This window comes from Vanacampus margaritifer, chromosome 16, assembly GCF_051991255.1.
Source record: "Vanacampus margaritifer isolate UIUO_Vmar chromosome 16, RoL_Vmar_1.0, whole genome shotgun sequence".
NCBI classification, from domain to species: Eukaryota; Metazoa; Chordata; class Actinopteri; order Syngnathiformes; family Syngnathidae; genus Vanacampus; species Vanacampus margaritifer.
The window spans coordinates 5,487,621-5,509,276 of NC_135447.1; the positions used below are offsets into that span (position 1 = coordinate 5,487,621).

A 21,656-nucleotide genomic window follows, 5' to 3' on the forward strand; every position below is an offset into this window, starting at 1 on the left:
CGGAATAAGGTAGAAACAAACTTTTTTTTCTGATGAAAGATGAGAGTCCAATCTTTAATTTGGTAGTATGTGTGTTTCCATAGTCCAAATACATAATTTTCTGTGGACCTTGAAAGGTCAGTCAAAATGCTTAAATCGGCTGGCACCCACGGCATCCCTTTTCTGAAAACGTCTGGCAGTCAAAGAGTTAATTTGGTTTTAATACAATTGCCACGTTAACCAGTCTTTTGGATACGTTTGGTTAGATACCTACTGTATGATCATGACCTGCGTTTCCCCTAGATTCACTCTCTGAACCAACCTACAATCAAGCACAATGTTAAGTCCCTAATCACCAGTCCCAGTAAGCTTCCGCACAGCCTTGAGGCCATGGAACGAAGCAAGTACGAGGAGAGCAAGGCAGTGCGCCACACTTCGGTGGTTAACTCCACCACCTCGGTCCTGCGCTCAACGCACCAGGAAGCTGCAAAGTCTCAGCTCAGCCCAGGCATGTATGAGGATGCCAACGCTCGCAGGACCCCTGTGAACTACAGCTCCAATTCCGTGACCAGAGGTTCACCCATGCTGGGCCGTTCATCAGATGGTATTTACCACATACACATTTAGTTTGATCTACTTTTCCACAATAATTTGAATAATTTGAATTTGAACAGTGTCGGTTATGATTGAGGTAAGCCTCACCTGATTACAAACGTCATGTTTCCCTCTCACCCATAAAGGGGCGAAATCTGGTGCGCATGAAAGAAAAAACGCAATGACACCCACGCAGAGGGAATGTGTCCCAGCCAAGTCCCCAGTGGGGGGTGGCGATCCCAGGGCTTCTCACAGCCCCTTCGACCCTCACCACAGGCCGGTTGTTCCAGGGGAAGTATACCGAGCCCACCTACCTCCACATCTTGACCCCAGTATTGCCTTCCATAGAGTGATTGATCCTGGTAATTTGTTTTAAACCTTTTACCTTACATTAGATTCTACACACGTATCCAGTAAAGTAAATCCAGTGGAACTTTGGTTGATGAACGAGCCGGTTGATGAGAAATTTGGGTTAAAAACAAACAAACAGGGTAGTGCTGTCTGTCTTTTTAGAATCAATTACGTGGGTAATCGGGATGAATAAATTTTCCATCAAATACACATGCATCCGCCAGTTGACAAATTTATTTTTTTTTTAGGGAAAATGTACCTCTGCAAATAAAAATATTTTTAATGGGTGTTCACATTATACTCATGCCAAAGTAAATATTTTCATATACGCCAGGGCCCCTCATAGCTAGCAATGGCCATGAGAAGGACTTTGAAAGAAAGAAAAAAAGCGACCCAGCCGCAATCAGCTTTGCTTTGTATTGATTACATTAAACTTTATTTTTGTCGTTTTGTAGTTTGAAGCGACCCCAATCTTGGCGATTTTATTTATTTATTTATTTTTGTGTGTGCATACCTTTTTATCACATTAACAAATGTCCAAATATGGTATCAGTCGGTGCAAATATATTGGAATTTTATTATTATTTATAGCTACAAGCTAATTTTGTGAGTGTTATGGGTGAATTGGCAGGGAGGGTAAGGTTAGCTCATTCTCATTGTAGCTTCTGTTTGTTACTTCTTCACCAAGCCTATCTTTTATAGAATATCACCTAAGAACAAACGGCACGGTTTGTTGTTGGAAAAACAAATAAAGCAGTGAATACCGATAATTTTGATTTTAATAGCTCCCCCCACTTCTTTCAATCCTATTTTGCAGCCTTCATGTTTCCCAGACAGCCATCTCCAACTGGCTACCCCAACACATACCAACTATACACGATGGAGAACACGCGGCAAACCATCCTCAATGATTACATCACTTCTCAGCAGATGCAAGTCATCCCCCGGCCTGACATGGTCCGTGGGGTGTCACCGCGGGAACAGCCCGTTTCTATCCCGTACCCAGCTGGAGCGAGAGGTATGGTTCTCCACCAGCTGGCCCTTTCTTACCTGTAGAAGAAGACCCTGCTTGGGAGGGGCTGTAGTGTGCACACTGTGTTGCTGTGACGTAGTAGTGGCTACCTTTTGCAGATGTCCAGAAGCAAATGACCTAGACACATTTTGCTTATTTATTTTGTGGCTGCAATTTATCTGGCTCTGTTTAACAATTGATAACTTGTGACTCAAATATCCATTGCAAAACCTGATCCAGGTTTATTATCTTTAAACTTGATTGCAGCCCTGCTTACCTAACCATTACCATTTGGGAGCACTGCCGGGTCATGGGTATATGCAGTGCTAATACATTGAGAAATAAATTATTTGGTTTTTATTGTTCACCATTGGCCCTTTGCTTCTGTCTGTAAAAGGGATAATTGATCTAGCCCAGATGCCTCCAACTATCCTGTTGCCTCACCCTGGGGGAACAGGTACTCCCACTTTGGAACGTATCGCCTACCTCCCTGGAGCTCAGCCCCCTTTCACTGCTAGGGCTTTCAACCCAACCTCCATATCGCCAGGTGAGGATTCCCTCCCCAATACCTACACGCCATGTTCCCTTAATTTCCTCGCCCACAACCTTGTGTTGCTTCACACCTCTCATGGCGTGCAGACATGCACAAGGTGTCCAAGGTCAGTTCTTTCCCGGCCAGACCAAGTGTAAGCATAAGTCCTGAATGATCCAGTCAAACAGTGGGCAGTAGTGATCACACTTGTTATTAACATGCAGTTCTACTCACTTATCCAATGATTAAGGCTACGTTCAAACTGAGGATCTTAATGCTCAATTCCGATTTTTGTTGTTGTTGTGAAATCCGATTTCTTTTGTTTGTTAGTAAGTGTTCACATTACATGTTATTTGCAACCTCAGTCCATCTGCTGTGTGAACCCTATGCGTCCGCAAAGTGACCCGCATGCGCAGAAGAAAAGACAACGTCACAACGTAGTGTTGATGGAAGTAAATGCGTACGTTTCCGCGTGTTACGGCCACAGACTTTTCTAAGTCCCATCGTCGGGGCTCATATTTTTATCATCTCATATCTACAGAGGAGAGATGCGGGAGGAGGTAGAAATAAAATTTTGTGAAAACAAGGCGAGCCTTTTCGAGCTCCTCATTTCACGGAGATGTCTACTGATGGTGATGTCACGTCATTGCCGCGTGTAATAAATGAGCCGTCCGTGTGGCTAAATTACTAATATCACACCACAAAAGTCAGATACAGGTCACATCTGAGCAAAAAAATCCGATTTGTGTCGCATTTACCTGCAGTGTGAGTGTAGCAGCCTAAGTGGCTGTGGGCTGCATCTAAAAATAGTAAGCAGTACTTGAAGAAGCTTCCTGCAGAGGTTGTGCATTTTTCTGAAGAAAAAAAAAGAAAATAATAAACGGGTATTAGTCCTTATGCACATTCAATGAATGTATCTGAACATAATTCAAGGATTTGACCATTTCTAAACCTATGTAATACAGTATCGGTACTTGGTTTGAACTGCATGGGAGCAACATGTTTTTGTTTATAGTCCAATTTGGAGCGTGAGCCTTCACACGAGAGTTTCAGATTGTGAGACATGTTTTTTTTTTTTTTTTTTAATCTCTGCAGGAAGCTTCATGACATGACCTTCAGTAATACAATTTTATAATACCTGTTAAAAAAAAATCACATTCAATTGAATAAATCATGTGAGTGATGTCTGTCTTAATTTTACTCTTAGGTCACCAAGCCCACCTTGCTGCAGCAGCCGCCGCCGCTGCAAGCGTGGAGAGGGAACGGGAACGTGACCGTGAGCAACAAGAGAAGGAGAGGGAAAAGGAAAGGGAGCAGCGGGATCGAGAAATGCGAGAACGGGATCGGGAAAGAGAGCGGGAAAGAGAGCGAGCGAATGATTACATTCGTGGAAGTGAGTATTTGCTGATTTAATTAGCAGAGCAGTTTTTAAGACTTAGATTTAATCCGTCTAATTAATGAACATTGTTATAATTAGAGTGTCCGCCCTGAGACTGGGAGGTCGTGGGTTCAATTCCCGGCCGGGTCATACCAAAGACTATAAAAATGGGACCGATTGCCACTCTGCTTGACACTCAGCATTAAGGGTTGGAATTGGGAGGTTAGATCACCACATGACTCCCGAGCGCGGCGCTGCTGCTGCTCACCGCTCCCTCAGGGGATGGGTCAAATGCGGAGAACAAATTTCGCCCCACTTAGATGGGTGTGACAATCAGTGTATCTTATCTTATCTTATACAGGGATGTGATTTTTCCGCTAATTCGCGGAATTCCGCTTTTTTTTTTATCTCCCCCCCCCAAAAAAAAAAATCCGATTTTTTATTTTTTATTTATTTATTTATTTTTTTAGTAGTTCATTGTGTATGCACATGACTCCGACAGATAACATCTTCTGCTATAACAGACATTTGTGGTATGCTCTAATATGAGTTACTTTTCATTTGGTCATGATACAATTATTTGTTCATGAAATTTGAACTCTTCAACATTATTTGTGTGTTAACTTAGTAATCACATTAGTTAGATATGATGATATTCTCAGTGATAGTTTTTAAAAGCAAAGGCAGTCCAATGTTTTTGAATGTGACTGATTTTGAGTTGACTAAAACTGCCATTTTATATGGGATAGTTCAATATACATTGAAAATTTATGCTGTTGTTTTGTCTATTTCTTTGTCATGTGAGTGCATTGAAAGTACTTAAAAACACGGAAAACCCATGAGCTCCGGGGGGCTCCGCCCCCCTTGTCCCCCCACCAGGGCACTGCCCTGGACCTAGCTGGGTGCCAACGGCCCCCAGACCCCCGGCTAAATTTTCAGATAATTTCATTTTGGTCAAATCACATCCCTGCTTATAATGCGTATTTTTTGATCAGGTGTTGTTGAGCAACCAGGCCGGCCAGGAAGCCGAGGCTATCTACATTCTCCTTCCCCTTCACTCAGAACGCAGGAAGTGGTTGTTCAGCAGCGACCAAGCATCTTTCAGGGCAAGAGTGTTATCACTTCTCTTATGTAAGTCTAACCAGCTTGATCTGATCTTTTATTCATCACCACACTTCTGGCTATTTGTTGACAGTATTTATTTAGCTTGCATGTAATCCACAAATATATAGCTTTCAAAGGTCTTAAAGGGTTCTCTGAAATGCTCCTTAATTTTATTTCTAGGCCTCATTCAGCAGCAGTAACAGCAGCGTCCCAAGGTAACTCTCGCTACAGCACTGCAGCTGATGCACTGGCTGCTTTGGTGGATATCGCAGCCTCGGCCCCGCCCGTGGAGGTGGCCAAAGTGAAGGAGAACAAACGGGATGAGCGGGATGACGAATTATCTTCAGCATCTCGGAGAGCAGCGAGCATCTCGGAGCAGCAGCAGCAGCAGCAGCAGGAGCCAGAGCGGCGATCCGTACCATATGGTGCTATGTCTCGTCCAGGGGGGAAACACCACCCAGCGTACCCTGAAGGGGTTGGTGTTAAAGATAAAGCGCCGCAAACCTCAAAGTCCCGCATTGAGGAGGAGCTTCGAACCTGTGGAAAAACAACCATGACGACCGCTAACTTAATTGAAGTCATCATCACCCAACAAATAGCACCAGAAAAAGACCCCCGGGAGCGAGGCTCTCAGAGCTCTGACTCCTCAAGTAGCCGTCAGTATATGAGTTATAGCAACCTATATTATCAATTGAGAAATATACAGTAGTATAACATGAGCATTTTTAACTTTTTTTTTTTTTTTCCTTCTAACTATTCAGTGTCATCAAACCGATATGACAACACTGGCGGAGGAGCCATTGAAGTGATAAGTCCTGCTAGTTCCCCAGTTCATTCCCAACAAGAAAAACCTGACGACAGGCAGCGGACGGCAGGTATGGACCCACTTGTTGTTCTGTAACAGGATCTTCAAGATGACAATTAAACTTTTATAAACGGCGTAAAATACATCATGCCGAGAAAGGATACAGTACTCATTCAGAAGTTTGCTTACACTCATTGGTGAGAATCAATGATTATATGATTTCTTTTTTTGTTTGAATTTATGATAAATTTGTCCCCTTTTAAAAATTAAGATGGATGTTATATAATCATTCCACCCATAAAAAGAACAAATAATTCAAGAAAAAAAATTATATTCTTGTCCATGATGACAGCATTTAAACTTCTGATTGCAGATGTATATAATTTGTATGCTGTCAAGTACTAATGTCAAATCAATACATTACCTTGATGACTCACTCCACATCATTAATGCTCTGCTCCTGAACCTGATTAGCTGGCATGCGGGTTTATGACATGAGTCGATACCGGCCTTCGGCAGAGCCACCACAGCCAAGTTCCCAGCAGCCCCCATCATCCCAGGCCGACAGTTTCTCCCAAATCCCCAAGACGCATCGGGTCATGACCTTGGCAGATCACATTTCGGTAGGAAATACCTCTGACCTACTGGAATCTGGATATACCATCTAGCTCAAACTAAACTTTTAAAAATCCTTTTTATCCTGTCCCATGCAGCATATTATAACCCAGGACTTTGCCCGGAATCAAGAACCTCCCACAGTTTCCTCTTTAGCCTCTGCCACATTCCAGAGCACGATGCCACCCGCGTCTTCGTCAAGTCGAGCCAAGGCGTCCAGCCGCTACAGCCCCGAGAACCAAATCCAGGCCCCACATCACCACCGTCCCTCCAGCAGGGTTTCCCCGGAAAACGCCACCGACAAACTCCGATCCAGGTACAGTAACAGTCATTTCATCATCGAATCACCGCGGCACGTCAAAAGTTATCACCCCTAGTCGTGACACTTGCGGCTGATTTTTGTCACCTTTCCAGGCCTGGCAAGTCTCCAGAGAGAGGTGGGAGGCAGATGGAGAACTATGAGCCCATCTCACCACCGCAGAGCTACCAAGACATGGAAAAGCAGGAGACTGGTGGGCCTGCACCTCAAAGGCGAGAGGCGGACAACTCTGAGATCAGGTACGTGAGCTGCAGAGACTAGGTTCATGATCTTAAAGGGGAAGTCAACCCCAAAATTGTCTCCGTTTGTGGAATTCAAGCAGCAAAATCCACCATTATCTATCTCAGGGGGGCGGCCATTTTGCCACTTGCTGTCGACTGAAAAAGACATCACAGTAGCTCAGGGCAATCACGGCTCAGCTTGTCAACACATGACCAAACTCAAAAAATAAGTGAGCCGTGATTGGTCATTATCTGAGCCCTGAGCAACTGTGATTCCAGTTGCAAAATGGCCGCCATCTAAAATGGATAAAGACGGGCATATTTGACTGTTTAAGTCATATTCCACAAACGCAATATTAATCAGAAAATCTGGTTTAAACTAGCGGAGCTGCATAGAACATATTATTGTAAAGAACATCCTTGGGTTGACGTCCCCATACAAATGAGTTCATAAAATGCCTGTCTGCGTGTTTGAACCCTGACACCTTACTTGTTAATTCAAGGAGTGACTCGCGGTCCCCTGGCAGTGTCAGTTACCTGCCCTCCTTCTTCACCAAACTAGAAAACACCTCACCTATGGTGAAATCCAAAAAGCAGGAGATCTTTCGTAAGTTGAACTCCACATCTGGTGTTGGTGATTCTGATGTTGGTAAGTGGGGCTTCCTGTCTTCTCTTTGTCTTAACCCACAATGCATGCACCAAAGGTGGAAACAAATTGTGTGTGTGTGTGTGTGTGTGTGCAAGGCATGTGTGTTGTCTTCAATATTCAAGCTCATACGTTTATTATTTTGTGATTTTTAAATGGCTAATTTTGTCTTGCAGGAAATGCTCAACCAGGCACAGAAATTTTCAACTTGCCTGCTGTTACCAGCTCCAGTAAGTTACGAAGATACTTTGGAATGTGGCTATTATACATAATCCATCCATTCACTGTTTATACTGTTCAGATTCACAAGTGGGCTGAAGCCTAGGATAGGATTTGATTTAGGAATTAACCTATAATGATTAGATTAAAAAAATTAGCTCACAGGGGTATGCACGATAGAAAAGAACATTTATTTGGTTTAGATCAGCATTTCATTTATTGTATCTTCTGTTGCATTGCGATTCCTAGGTAGCATCAACCCTAGGAACCACTCCTTTAGTGACCCTGCGAGTAATTTGGGCCTAGAGGACATAATCCGTAAAGCCTTAATGGGTAACTTGGAGGACAGACCAGAGGAGCACCAAGGTGCCATCAGCAACACATCCAACACAAGCAGTGACACCCGCCAGGAGGCCAACCCGTCGCCCAGCATAGGTACGTGCTAATCGCTAACTCAGTCTTTACTGTTGTCAGCAAAGTATGTTCTGCGGGCCAGATGAGGCTCAGACCGTTTAACTGAGAAAAAATTAAATTTATGTAACAAATAAAACATCTTTGTTTTCCTTCTAAAATTGATTAGTTAACTCTTTGACTGCCAAAAACGTTAAATAACGTTTAGTAAAATCCTATGGAGGAGTGCCAAAGACGTTAAAAGACGTTTGTTTCAAAACAGAGGTGAAACTAACCATTTTCTATTGTTGATTACTGAAAAACGGAATAAGGTAGAAACAAACTTTTTTTTCTGATGAAAGATGAGAGTCCAATCTTTCATTTGGTAGTATGTGTGTTTCCATAGTCCAAACACATAATTTTCTGTGGCCCTTGAAAGATCAGTCAAAATGCTTAAAATCGGCTGGCACTGGGGACAACCCGTTTCTGAAAACGTCTGGCAGTCAGAGTTAAAATGTATATTTTTTTGCTTCATTGAATTTTCTTTAAATAAAACAATTGTATTTTATTTATTAAAATCATCGGTTGATAAAATAATGTAATTAAAAAATTTAAGAAATGAGCATGAATAATTGAAGAATCATATGAGTGCAAATATTTTCCCTGGCTTGGTCTCTACATGACCTGTTTTTCAGGAATAATAACATGTTTCTCTTTTACCACAGCGAAGCAGAAGCAGAGTAAAGCCAACAGCCGTAAATCGAAGTCACCTAACCTGGGTCAGGCCTACTCGGGAGGGGATCGCCCCTCCTCGGTGTCCTCCGTACACTCCGAGGGAGACTATCACAGACAAGCACAAGCCCAGTCCCAATGGAGTTGGGATGACCGACCTTCATCGGCAGGTCAGTCATGCCCCATTTATAGCTTTGCAAAAATGTCCTTTCTGTACATATTAAACATTGTCTTTCTGTTTCCAGGCTCCATGCAGTTCCCTTACAACCCACTGACCATGCGCATAATGAGCAGCACGCCACCCACCTCCATCTCGTCTCCCTCCATACAGAGCCACCAGCAGCAGCCACAGCAGCAGCCGCCGCTTCCTGCTGGAGCTATAGTGCGCCCACAGTGTGGTGTGTGGCAGCAGCCTCTGATGTCAGAGCAATACGAGCCCCTGTCGGACAGCGATGACTGAGCCTGGCCCTCGAGAAGGGATTAAAAGAGACCCAAGATGAGGCGCATCTCTTCCACCCACTGCAAGACACTCGAGTGTCAAGTAGACAGGATGGTGTCCAATTCTTTCCTGGTGCTATGGCGCCCCCTAGCTGTAAGCTACGTGTACATGCAGCCGACGACCGACCGGGCTCTCTCGAACGAGACTCACTTTTGGTTTGGAAGTGGGGAAGTAAACCCGACTGAGGGGGATGACTTGTGATATAGTGAAGCTGATGTGTAAAAAGAGACTTTAATTTCTGTAAAGTTATAACTCATCTTCAAGAAAATCATTGTATGTAAATAGAATAACCTTTTTGCAGTGTTTTCTTAACTTGTTTATTTCTTATTTTAATGTCGCTTTGAAATTTATCCGCTCTAATGCTAAGTGAAGGTGACCCACCCCCCCACACCAACACCACCACCACCACCACGCAGCAACTTCCCCAACCAGCGTCCACCTTAATGTGTGATTTCTTGATCATCAGAGAAAAATGGAGGTGGTTTCTCCCTGCAGCACTGTCTGGACTGAGTAGACATCAAAGGACACACACTTTTCAGATTTTAAACAATTTTGATATTTGGTTGTGTTCACGCTGTGCAAATGTGTGATTTTCAACAAAAAGGTGGATAGCGGTGGAGGAAATCACGCCTCGCCACATTCTGACAGGGAACTGTCTTTAAGTGGACACTGGTGTCAGAAATACTGGTTTTGGTGAGGTGACTACTCAAACCTCAAGTGAGCCACTTTGTCCCCCACACCTTAAATAGAGCTGACAGCTAACATGTTCAAAATGATACAGTTTAAATCTTTCTGGAATCCTATTTTGCACCCCCTTTTTGATGGTTTGCGCCAGCCAGGCCTTGTGACTTGAGGAAAAAAAGGCAGCTTTAACTAATTTTCCCAGAGCTACTTTTTGGTGTTTGATATTTGTAGTTGTTTCCCTAGTACCTTTTTTTTAATACTCCTCAGAAATAATCCAAACTTTAAAATGTCTTTCCAAATTATGACCCACTTTACCAAACGTAATGGTCTGCACCATTTTTGCACTTTTTGCTTCATAACTATTGATAACAAAAGGCGTACTACCTGCTGTCTAATGTATTCAAGAGTAATTGGCAATATTCTTAAGTGTTTTACTCACCACTGGCAGACCTTTAGTCTTTTAGCTACATCCTTTTGGAATCCTTTTTTAATAATTACCGTAGTTTTGAGCACATGGTACAATATTATAATAGCGATTCCAAATTGTGGCAGTTCTATTGCCATTATGTTAAATAACAGGAATAAAATAAACTACCTGACGCCGCAGTTGCATCGGCAACTTTCACTTTGCTGTTATCAAATTTCGTCTTTGACACTTGGATATGTTTGGTCTCCCGTTCACAAAGCTTTTCAATTATTTGTCACAGCACATGTTCAGATGTTTCGTTTCCACATTTTTGTGTGTGTGTCCTCTTTGGTGGGATGGTTGCTGTTTGTTTACAAAGCAAAGGCAGAAAATGTTTACAAACTTGAATTTGAAAAGAAAGCTGACTTGAAGCCGAAAAAGAATTAGAGCATCTTTTCAAGCTATAAAACCCGCGTGACTTCTTATTTTGTCTTTTAAATTCAAACTTGAAAACTCTTATCCACTTTGATGTTGAAATGCAATGATTGTATGGCACAATGTCTTTTAGTTGGCTATTGCAAGAGTTCAGACCAATCAAATAAAGTGGTTCTTTTTTTCCACCACAGTAAAATACCAATCCTTGTAACACTGCTCTAGTTGAATGTAGCCTTGTCACAATTCTTGATCGATGAGCTCTACACATTAATTTTTATGTTCACTTTTGCAAATGAGTCAACACACATTCTGTATCAGAAATGCAGTATACACGCACAATAATGTTACTGTAACTTCATACTGCAAGGTAAAGACATACTTCACATATGACTTGATTTATTTATAGCAACAAAAGCAGTATCAATATCTTCTGTTAAATCGTATTTTAACTGGAGGCATAAAATCGGTGCTTATGTTGCCTTAGAATTAACAGTTCATCAATTCGACTGTTGTAGAAATTATCATTTATTTCAGTAGTTCAATTACAAAGTTAAACCCATATCTTATTAAGCACATAGGAAAAATACAGTGTCACAAAAATAATGCCCTATACCTAATATTAAATTATTAAATAACGATTTCTCACGTAATATTCTTCCGATGGTGATAGCTGTCGGATTTTTCATTTGCTATTACTAATGACAAGCAAGTCATTTATTGTCAAAAACAAAATCATGAAATGTTACAGGGAGTCTTGTAAACAGTAACACGTACATACGACGTTGTACGTTTCTAAGTTACGAACGGCGTGGCGTAAATATGCCGTCACATGGCACAATAAACCACGCTTAGTTTCCGTAATACTTATTGTTTTTCATTTGAGTGTTTTGTTTATAACCTAGGAGTGGGTTTATAAAAAATATATATTTATGCGTTGTATTCGCGCATTTCCCGGTTACATCGCCGCTGTAGGAACTTACGTCTCTATCTAACCGGAAGTCGTTGACCGGAAAACGTACTCGATTGGCTGGATAACTTATGGCTTCCGTAAACAGTCCTCTTCGTTTGGAAAAATGCCCGCGGTGTTACCTGCAGTGGCAGAACAGCTTTTTCGAGATATCCGTAAAACATACCAGGAAACTGCTCAAAGTAAGTTGGCAGTTGCATTTAGATAGCAGCAATTACATTTTATTTCACTTTTTTTAACGACAGCTATAGCACGACGGGCTAACTGGTTAGCTACAACTTTATTAAACTTGTTTGACATACCTCAGCTCAAATTGTCATGGAATTAAAATACATTTTCCTTTTTGGCTTTATTTTTCAATGTGAGTCATGCAGTCTTACTTACCGAGTCTTATGTCATTATGGGTTTGACACTGAGGTTAATTTTAATGTTTGTAGCTGTAGGAGGCGCTGTTGTTTAATTCACCATTCATTAAACGTCTCTTGATTTCCACCATCGTATTATTATAGAGCTTGAATTCTTTAAAGCAGTGGTTCTCAACCGTGGTCATCGAGTACCCCTATCTGGCCTGTTTTCCATGTCTCAGCTCACACCTGTGTTGGCTGAGCGGGACATGGAAAAGCACTGCTTTCGAGAACAACTTCATCCTCCTTGACGTAACAAACGTGAATGTAATTGTAAGCTTAACTTAACTGCGTGGTTCTTAACTGACCTTGTGAAATTTAATGGCACTGTTTAATTTACTTCTATTTTAGCTTGTGGTAAGAACTGTTATTATTTTACAATGTTAAACTATTAGCATTAAAGTATTCTTAATAAACACACTGTTTTATTGTTTATCTTTTATGGCAACCGGCCTACTTAATAGAAATGTAGCTGGAAAATATCTTCTAAGGATAATTGTGACAATATGAATAGCTGTGTTGTCATTATTGTCATGTTTTTCTTTTGCAGTTCCTGATGACTTGCTTATTGCGTAAGTACTAATACCTTATGGTAGCTTCCTAATCTTGGCTGGTGACCAGTCAAAGGAGTACACTGCCTCTTGCTCACCGTCGATCCAAAATGAGGATAAGTGCTATAGAAAATGTATTATGTATGTGTTTTATTAAAAATGTACTCTTGATAGACCTCCACCTGAGAGTGATCTCAGTGAGAAAAAAATTCTGAGCAGGCATGAGATACTACGGTGAGGATGACTTGTGAAGTTGTGACTAATAATCTCTGAAACACAAAGTCATGCTGATGCTCCTACCAAGAAATTTGCAGCATAGTGGTTTGATTCTTTGCCAGTGAGTTGATGCTCATTGTCTGGACAAAGAACCACATCCTTTATGTTAGTCAGCATACTTTGGTTTGGTCGTTCATATTTTTCCCTAACGAGTAAATCTTCCCAAAATTATTTGGGTAACACGCTGAAGACATGCCTGAAAAAAATAGATTTTAGCATGTCAGAGACGTCATTCCCAAACGAATCAATTTATTCATCCATCGTTCATTCCATCTATCCATTTTTTGTAGCACTTTACCTCATCAGGGTTGTGAGTGGAGTCTATCTCAGCTGATTTTGGAGAATAGACGCGGCGCACCCCCCGAAATGGTAGTTTGTTACATTGCAGACAAAAAAAAAGTTCAGTCAAATTCACATGGCAGATTGGAGTCTTCAATGAACATTACATGCATGTTATTGCACTGTAGAAACGACAGACGTGTTAAGTAACCACTATTGCTGTCACGGTCCGGCCACAGAGCGGAGTTGAGTCTGTCGGCGTGTGGAGTAGAGGACCCAAAATGCAGGGAGGCAGGAGAAACCACAGCAGGAGTGCAGGCGAGACTGGCGTGCTTTATTGTACAAAATCAAAAAATGACAGCACGAACTCCGTGGGTGACCGTGACAAGCGGCACTGATCACCACCCGGGAATTAAATACACCCACACTAATTAGGGACTAGTCACACCTGGGGCCAGGCACAAGCGGCTGAGGGCCCGGATTGGTTAACCCGCGGAAGGGCGGGAACCCACTCAGGGCCCTCAACCAAAGCCAGATCTTCCCAGACATGACAATTGCACCATGCTGCCCATTTGATTTGATTCAGCTCCCGTTGTCTGCTTCTTGTTTGTCAGCCTGAAGTTTGTTTTTGGACCGTGTGCAGTACAAGCTTTAAATTTGGTTGATCAACGCTCAGTCACCGTTCTCTCATCTCCCAGTGGACGTAAGGCCTTCCAGGTAAGTCATTAACCTGCTCACATCCTGTTAGTGGCACTACACAAATATGTAACTATCTGTCTCTGCAAGCATTTATAATTAGCGAATGAGGTTGTATTTGTGTCCGGCAATTGGAAGATTATTGGTTGGACTCCTGGCGCAACTCTAGAAAAATCAAATTTCTGTCTTCCATGCTACCTTGTTTAACCTGTTGTGTTTTTTCGTTCTTTGGTTGTGGTCATTGTGACCATAATTTCCTGTCAACTCCTCCAGGTTCCCAAAGCAAATGGGTGGAACTATAAATTACAGCGCTGCTAAATACAGAAATCCATTGTGTTCTTTTTGGAACAGTTTCACTGAGCCTTTTTGTATTTCCGTGTCAATTCAAGGCTCTCTCTGACATGTGTACATCTTCTGGTACTGAATAATGTACGAATTTTGCTTTTCCAGTAATCATTTGAATTATGTATAATTATATAATGTTTATGTAGTGTAAAAACAGACTCAAGGGCAATGACGGTTTGCAGAAAAAGGATGTTGATGTAGTGCTCCAGTTTTGGCAAACGTACTTGTGTTCTGTTCTTTTTCCATGGATAGCTTATTAGGAATGTATGTGAGAGCACTGTAAGAAAGGAAATTCTTTTAGGATAAGAGTCAATGTGCGTGAGGTATTGTGAGAAGCGATGGCCGAACGAAAGAACAGGCTCGTCTATGATTATTTGTCCCACATCATCTGTTTTTGTCCAATGGTGGGAGCTTAGAGACACTGGCGGCCATTTTACCACTTGCTGTCGACTGAAAGTGACGTCACTTAGGGTTCAGTAACGATCAATCGCGTCAGCTCACCTGTTTTCTAAGCTTGGTCATGTGTTTGCAAGCGGAGTTGTGATTGGTCGTTACCTGAGCCCTGAGCAACTGTGATGTCATTTTCAGCAAGTGACAAAACGGCCGCCCCTTAAAATGGATATAAAAGGATGGATTTTGCTGCTTAATTCATATTCCACAAACGCAATATTATTTTTTTCCCTCTATTTTCTTCTCTTTCTTGTTCCCTCTTTTCTTCTATCTATCTTAGAGCTAGCTAGCTAGAGCTAGCTACAGCTAGGTAGATAGCGTTATCTACTAAGTATATATCGGTCTAGAGCTAGCTACAAAGTAAGCATCTATCTATCTTTTTTGTGTACAAACATAATATTAAACAGAATAACAGGTGGATTTTGCTGCTTAATTCATATTCCACAAACGCAATATTATTTTTTTCCCTCTATTTTCTTCTCTTTCTTGTTCCCTCTTTTCTTCTATCTATCTTAGAGCTAGCTAGCTAGAGCTAGCTACAGCTAGGTAGATAGCGTTATCTACTAAGTATATATCGGTCTAGAGCTAGCTACAAAGTAAGCATCTATCTATCTTTTTTGTGTACAAACATAATATTAAACAGAATAACAGGTGGATTTTGCTGCTTAATTCATATTCCACAAACGCAATATTATTTTTTTCCCTCTATTTTCTTCTCTTTCTTGTTCCCTCTTTTCTTCTATCTATCTTAGAGCTAGCTAGCTAGAGCTAGCTACAGCTAGGTAGATAGCGTTATCTACTAAGTATATATCGGTCTAGAGCTAGCTACAAAGTAAGCATCTATCTATCTTTTTTGTGTACAAACATAATATTAAACAGAATAACAGGTGGATTTTGCTGCTTAATTCATATTCCACAAACGCAATATTATTTTTTTCCCTCTATTTTCTTCTCTTTCTTGTTCCCTCTTTTCTTCTATCTATCTTAGAGCTAGCTAGCTAGAGCTAGCTACAGCTAGGTAGATAGAGCTATCTACTAAGTATATATCGGTCTAGAGCTAGCTACAAAGTAAGCATCTATCTATCTATCTATCTATCTATCTATCGTTTTTGTGTACAAACATAATATTAAACAGAATAACATGTTTAGGCTAGTAGGGCTGCTTGCATTATTGTAAAAAAAAAAAAAAAAGAAGGAAAAATTGGGTTGACATCCCCTACTCTGCTAACAGTTTGTTTCCGTTGCCACAAATTTTTATTATTTTTTACTCAAGCTCTCCTAGGACGTTAAATGCACATTCATGTTCCTGGAAGTAGTGTAATGTGGTGTCTGCTCTCTTCTCTTGGCACTGTATCAAATGATGAAGTGGAAGTGGATACATCAACCGCTTCATTATGTTGGTCATTTCCTGTTAACACATCTGCGGCACTAAGTAGTTTTTGCCTATTGTCGTAGTAATGCATTCTTGTTTTCTCCGTGACAATGGATTAGGCATGAGGTCATGATTGCCTCGGCCGAGTGAGGCCAATTTAAGTTACATATTTTCTGAAACACACTCATGTAACAATCTTGAAAAACAGATTGCCGCGGCTAATTCTCTCTCTTGGGAAATTTTCAGCTCGTTCCCATACCAATCTAACTAAAACAAGGCCAGAGCCAATCCACTGCATAAAATCAGTGTATTTGAAGTGGTGATTTTTCACCTTGTCTCCTCCAAACGTTCATTGACCTTCTCATAAGGAATGTTGCACCACAGCCTATTAGAAGGCGAGGGGTCAATATACTAATTACAATATTCAGAACTGTTGAACCTTTTTTTTTTTTTTAGTTCATTAACTGCCATTGACGGATATAGACGTCGAAGATCGATTATCCTGTTGACTGTTCCATTGAATACTTGAGAATTTGGCTGAATTACTCAATTTTCACACTTGATGGGTGCACAGGTACACCAGAGACAAACCATTACACAATCAATTAAAAAGATAACTTTTCCATAATATTTTCTGTAGTATATACTACACACAGTCAGCTTTAGAAATTCGTGCTACAAGTTTGCAGAACTTCAGATATCTTCTCCAGCTCCAATTTTATGCCAAAATCGAATGACACAGTTGTATTCACATTTGTTTGCTGTGCACATGATCAACGTTTCTCAGAGTCGAAATGTAAAACAAAATCTGTAGACTGGGAAAGGCTTCTAGATATTAACGTTGTCAAGCAGGTGACCCTTGAAGCGCTTTTATGAGTCCCGTGATGCAAAAGAGCACAGCGCATGGTCTGTCTGCATCATCGTGACTCCCCAAGCGCTTTCAAATTCCTTAAAGCCCTTTTTGTGTTTTGCGGTTCTTGTGGACAGAGCAAAGTCCAACATCCTGGCCCTTTTTGGCCAATGATGGCTTCCCAAGAAGTTTTCCCACGAGAGCCAGATTTTCATGCGAGGACAAAGCTGGAACTTTAGCGAGGCTTTAACACTCGCTGTTCCCTCCGCAGCGATTGAATGGCCGCACTTGATGCCGTGTGTTCCCAAGGAGGCCTGGCCTCCCGCCACTCACGGGAGTTTTAGGCGTAAGCTGCCAAGCTTTGCTGTGCGAGGCCCCGGCGAAGCCACGTGATGTGTGACGCCGGAGGTGAACAAACAGAACCTGAAGTGTGAGGTGGTTTTCAACTACTGCGGCTCTTTTTCGAGCATTTCCTGACTTAGTTTTGCAGTTTTTACTGCTTCTTGCTGCATCCTGCCTGTTCTGCGGTCTTCTCAGTCCGTGTCATTGTTTCTTTTGTGGCTAATTTATAACACGGCGTCGCCTTGGACAAACGAGGTGTTTATTCCTCTGTAGGTCACCGGGCAAGGAAATTTATGGATGCCCCGGAGAATAATGGCGCCTGATCTGGTATCTTAGGACTGGATGTGTTCATTATCATGTCAAGCTGTTCTACAGACTGAGGGCCTGATTTACTGATTTGCATGTGCAAAAAACAGGCGCAAACTTGATTGCGCTCGCAAACAGACGTGTGCACAACTATGATTGTATCTGCCAAACGAGTTAATTTGTCACAGTTCATTTTGCACATTGAAGAAGGAGATGCTCTGTGTTTTGTCAGTCCTAAAAGGATTTTAAAATTTAAAATGGCGCGCCAGGGAGAATTTATAATCCAAACAAAATTTCTCGTGACACATCGTCTGTTGAAAAATGCAGTTATATAACTAAGAATTTTAAAAGTGGTTTTATTACTCAAGGAAAATAAATATTCAAAACCGCCTTGCCCGGTCCGGTGTAAGTACTTTTCCCGATGGTGAAATCAAAGCTGAGTGCCTGAGTTCATTTTCACTGACCACACCTGAACCCGATTACCTTCAGATATGTTCAATAAAATAAAAATAAAAAAACCCACTTAGTACAGGTGACGGGGTGAACGGCGGCTGATTTCCATGGGACAGGACCACCTCCTCAAAACAGGCTAATTTTAAGCAAGACAAAGAGGATGAAAAGTATATTCTTGATCCTTGGGGTATTTTGACACATGTTATTAAGACACCTGGGAACTGTTTGAAATGGTCAAAAATGCACATGATTTCTCCTGTAATATAATGCATGGACTAACATTTCAGAATTGTTATACTGTATTGTTGTTACAATCCAATGGCGACTAAATGCAGCAAAAATCTTTTTCAAGTAGCATCTTTTTTTGCAACATTTGTCTGAATTCCAAATTTTCCTATTGGCCAAGTCTTTCAGGCTTTTTACGATGGCTCTCCTATAATTGTGTTTAGTGAAGCCTTGTGCTTTTGTTGGACCGCTTTTGAGTTGTTTGTAATCATTCAGCATAACGACACTCATTCAAAAATAATCAGTTCAAGTTCCAAGCTTGCTTTTTGAGTTATTTTTATTCTCGACATTCAGCCATGCCTGGAGTTTGGGGGCCACTGGGATGCAATAAAACCTGTTTTTCTTCCTGCCTTTCCATACTTCTACTCTGTTCACTCATCCTCTACTCCACTATGGCCATCGCTGAGCATCCAAATATGGCCAATACACTGAATATGAAGTTGCATTGATCCGTTACGTTATGTAGGAGAGGTGGGATATTCCCGAGATTGGTCGACGGTCAATTGCATCAATTTTAGTCAACTGCATGGTTTTGTTGCAGGTCACAGGAGACTCAGGGACTTTGTATATTTGCTTCACATCCTGCCACTACTGCCCGTGTCCTGCCTTTGCCTACACGGTGCTACGGCGGAATAACGGCCTGCTGGTGAGATTCCCACAAGAAGACAAACACATTCATTTCCACAAGCAGATGTGATATATATCGCAGGCCGTAGTTCACCTTATTTACGCGCATAGCTGTCTTGCAACCATTGTGTCTTGTTACCCAAGCGTGCATCCTGAAAAAACAAACAAAAAAAAAACAGAAGTTGAAACGTGTACAACAGATGTTTTGTGGTCAGGTCATATTTATTTGGTCTATGGCACTCTGTGCTGTTCCGGCCTTGGTGACTTTTCTTTATTTATATATATATATATATATATATATATATATATATATATATATATTTTTTTTACTTAAACTGTATCCTTACATATTTACATGCATGTGACTAGCGTACTTGTGATTAGCCTTAATTAATGAATCTTGGTTCAGGCTTTCTCAATTATTGTTGAGATTCATTATCATTCAAACAATGTCGCAATTTAATAATACTTAGTCATTATAAATTAAGAAATTTTAACAAAGGCGTGGTAACTAGTGTTCCCCGGGCTTTAAATCTTTATGTTTATAAATAGGTTGCACAATTTATAATTATTCTAAATATGGGCTAATTCATCTCTTAATTAAAGGTCTTGACTCTTTACATTTTTAGACATCTTGTAATAATCCTACTGTATAATCATGTAGTGACCCTGATTAGGGGCTTATCTCACTGCCCTTGGGTCTCACTTAAGTTGAAATTTAGAGAGTCAGTCAATCAATCAATCTTTTTATGAGACTCCTCTTTTTCACATGAATTTTTCATCCGTCAATTTTCTATATGGCTTGTCATTTGAATATTTATTCAATATCCTACTAGTACGCTGATTCATCAAAATACTAGTATGCTCTTTGTCCTCACTAGTAAGATAAGCCAGCGCACTAGTAGACAAGAACTAAAATTCCCCAAATATTTTCGTTAATATATATTTTTTTTAAACGAAAACTAAATTAAACTACAATTTACATTTGCAAAACTAATTAAATATAAATTATCTAATAAATGTATATAATATACATATAGTGAAAATGTCCTTTGTTTTCATCTTTGATAATTTAACACATGAGCCTTTGGGATTGATTTTAAATGTGAGTTTAAGTATATTTATATTGATATATTTTAAACCGGAATAAGGACACTCCACGGTGACAATTTTGTGTTTGAATTTTGGCTGCAATGGCTCAGCTCGCCTCACCTGCTTTTTCATTTAACTCAGCTGAAACGCAATGCTAGGTAAGAAGTGAAAAAATTACTTTTTTAATTTTACCATGGTGTTTTTAAAATCTTGCACAAAAGTAATACACTTTTTTTTTTTTTAAAGTAGAACAAAACGAAGTATTTTTAAGATAAAAAAACAACAAATAAAAACGTTATAGTCGACGTGATAATGAATTAAAAAAAAAAGAAAACTCCCAAACTATAATAACAGGGATGTGATTTTTCCGCTAATTCGCGGAATTCCGCTTTTTTTACCCCCCCCCCCCCCAAAAAAAAAAAAAAATTCCGATTTTTTTATTTTATTTTTTTTATTTTTATTTTTTATTTTTTTTAGTAGTTCATTGTGTATGCACATGACTCCGACAGATAACATCTTCTGCTATAACAAAGACGTTTGTGGTATGCTCTAATATGAGTTACTTTTCATTTGGTCATGATACAATTATTTGTTCATGAAATTTGAACTCTTCAACATTATTTATGTGTTAACTTAGTAATCACATTAGTTAGATATGATGATATTCTCAGTGATAGTTTTTAAAAGCAAAGGCAGTCCAATGTTTTTGAATGTGACTGATTTTGAGTTGACTAAAACTGCCATTTTATATGGGATAGTTCAATATACATTGAAAATTTATGCTGTTGGACCTAGCTGGGTGCCAGCGGCCCCCAGACCCCCGGCTAAATTTTCAGATAATTTCACTTTGGTCAAATCACATCCCTGTAATAACAATACAGCTTGCATCAACAGAAAATTAAGCGAGGATGATGAAACGCATCAAGTCTGTGTGCAAAGAGTTCAATTTCGCGATATTGTGACCCTGTCAGACTTTCATTGTGTAAGGAAGAGGGGAACGTTTGAGGGAAGTCAGAGCTGTCACAGTGTGACGCTCACATGAGCTTATTTAACTTGAGGTCTTGACTGTCCGATGTCGTTAAGGCTGCCGTGACGTGACCGTCCGTGCGTGACCGTGATGACTTTGCTCTTTTGTTGCAGTGCAAACACATTCTGGCCGTGTACCTGTGCGAGGCCACGGGTGTGACTCGCACGCAAAGTGTGTCGGATGAGCGGATGACAGCGCTGCTCAGTGGGACCTCGTCACTGTGAGTCCACAAAGCAACACGATTAATTTGCTTTTTTTTTTTTTCGTTTTACAGTCTTGGAGACACCACCATTATTTTTGGCCTCCTTTTTAAAGAGTTTGTTTCCATGGAAACATCTGTTTACTGAGATTTATTTTTAGCTTCCTCGTTGGGAAACCTTGAGACCCTGCGTGCTAGTACATGTTTGTTTTCC

At 40.7% G+C, this 21,656-nt stretch overlaps 2 protein-coding genes across 20 annotated transcripts in view; both read left to right on the plus strand.

The window, feature by feature from the left end:
- Nucleotides 1-11,123, plus strand: part of ncor1 (nuclear receptor corepressor 1) — a 49,899-nt gene extending 38,776 nt beyond the window's left edge. For 4 of the 9 annotated variants that reach the window (XM_077546106.1, XM_077546110.1, XM_077546113.1 and 1 more), the window contains 16 exons: nt 283-583; nt 720-935; nt 1,742-1,942; nt 2,334-2,483; nt 3,676-3,861; nt 4,842-4,977; nt 5,131-5,618; nt 5,712-5,825; nt 6,230-6,378; nt 6,469-6,686; nt 6,785-6,928; nt 7,414-7,559; nt 7,733-7,786; nt 8,025-8,210; nt 8,891-9,067; nt 9,143-11,123. In XM_077546106.1, the coding sequence (XP_077402232.1) occupies nt 283-583; nt 720-935; nt 1,742-1,942; nt 2,334-2,483; nt 3,676-3,861; nt 4,842-4,977; nt 5,131-5,618; nt 5,712-5,825; nt 6,230-6,378; nt 6,469-6,686; nt 6,785-6,928; nt 7,414-7,559; nt 7,733-7,786; nt 8,025-8,210; nt 8,891-9,067; nt 9,143-9,357 (3,081 nt within the window). In that variant the 3' untranslated portion in view covers nt 9,358-11,123. The remainder of the gene's footprint in view (nt 1-282; nt 584-719; nt 936-1,741; nt 1,943-2,333; nt 2,484-3,675; nt 3,862-4,841; nt 4,978-5,130; nt 5,619-5,711; nt 5,826-6,229; nt 6,379-6,468; nt 6,687-6,784; nt 6,929-7,413; nt 7,560-7,732; nt 7,787-8,024; nt 8,211-8,890; nt 9,068-9,142) is intronic. The other 5 variants (XM_077546108.1, XM_077546114.1, XM_077546109.1 and 2 more) reach the window with 4 other exon arrangements.
- An 839-nt stretch (nt 11,124-11,962) lies between these two features.
- zswim7 (zinc finger, SWIM-type containing 7) overlaps nt 11,963-21,656 on the plus strand; it is a 78,471-nt gene continuing 68,777 nt past the window's right edge. For all 11 annotated transcript variants that reach the window (XR_013288652.1, XR_013288650.1, XR_013288651.1 and 8 more), the window contains exons 1-5: nt 11,963-12,070; nt 12,843-12,864; nt 14,013-14,115; nt 19,039-19,143; nt 21,357-21,463. Coding sequence is in view for 7 of the 11 variants with exons in the window: in XM_077547131.1 (XP_077403257.1) it covers nt 11,995-12,070; nt 12,843-12,864; nt 14,013-14,115; nt 19,039-19,143; nt 21,357-21,463 (413 nt within the window). In the remaining 4 variants the exon portion in view is untranslated. The remainder of the gene's footprint in view (nt 12,071-12,842; nt 12,865-14,012; nt 14,116-19,038; nt 19,144-21,356; nt 21,464-21,656) is intronic.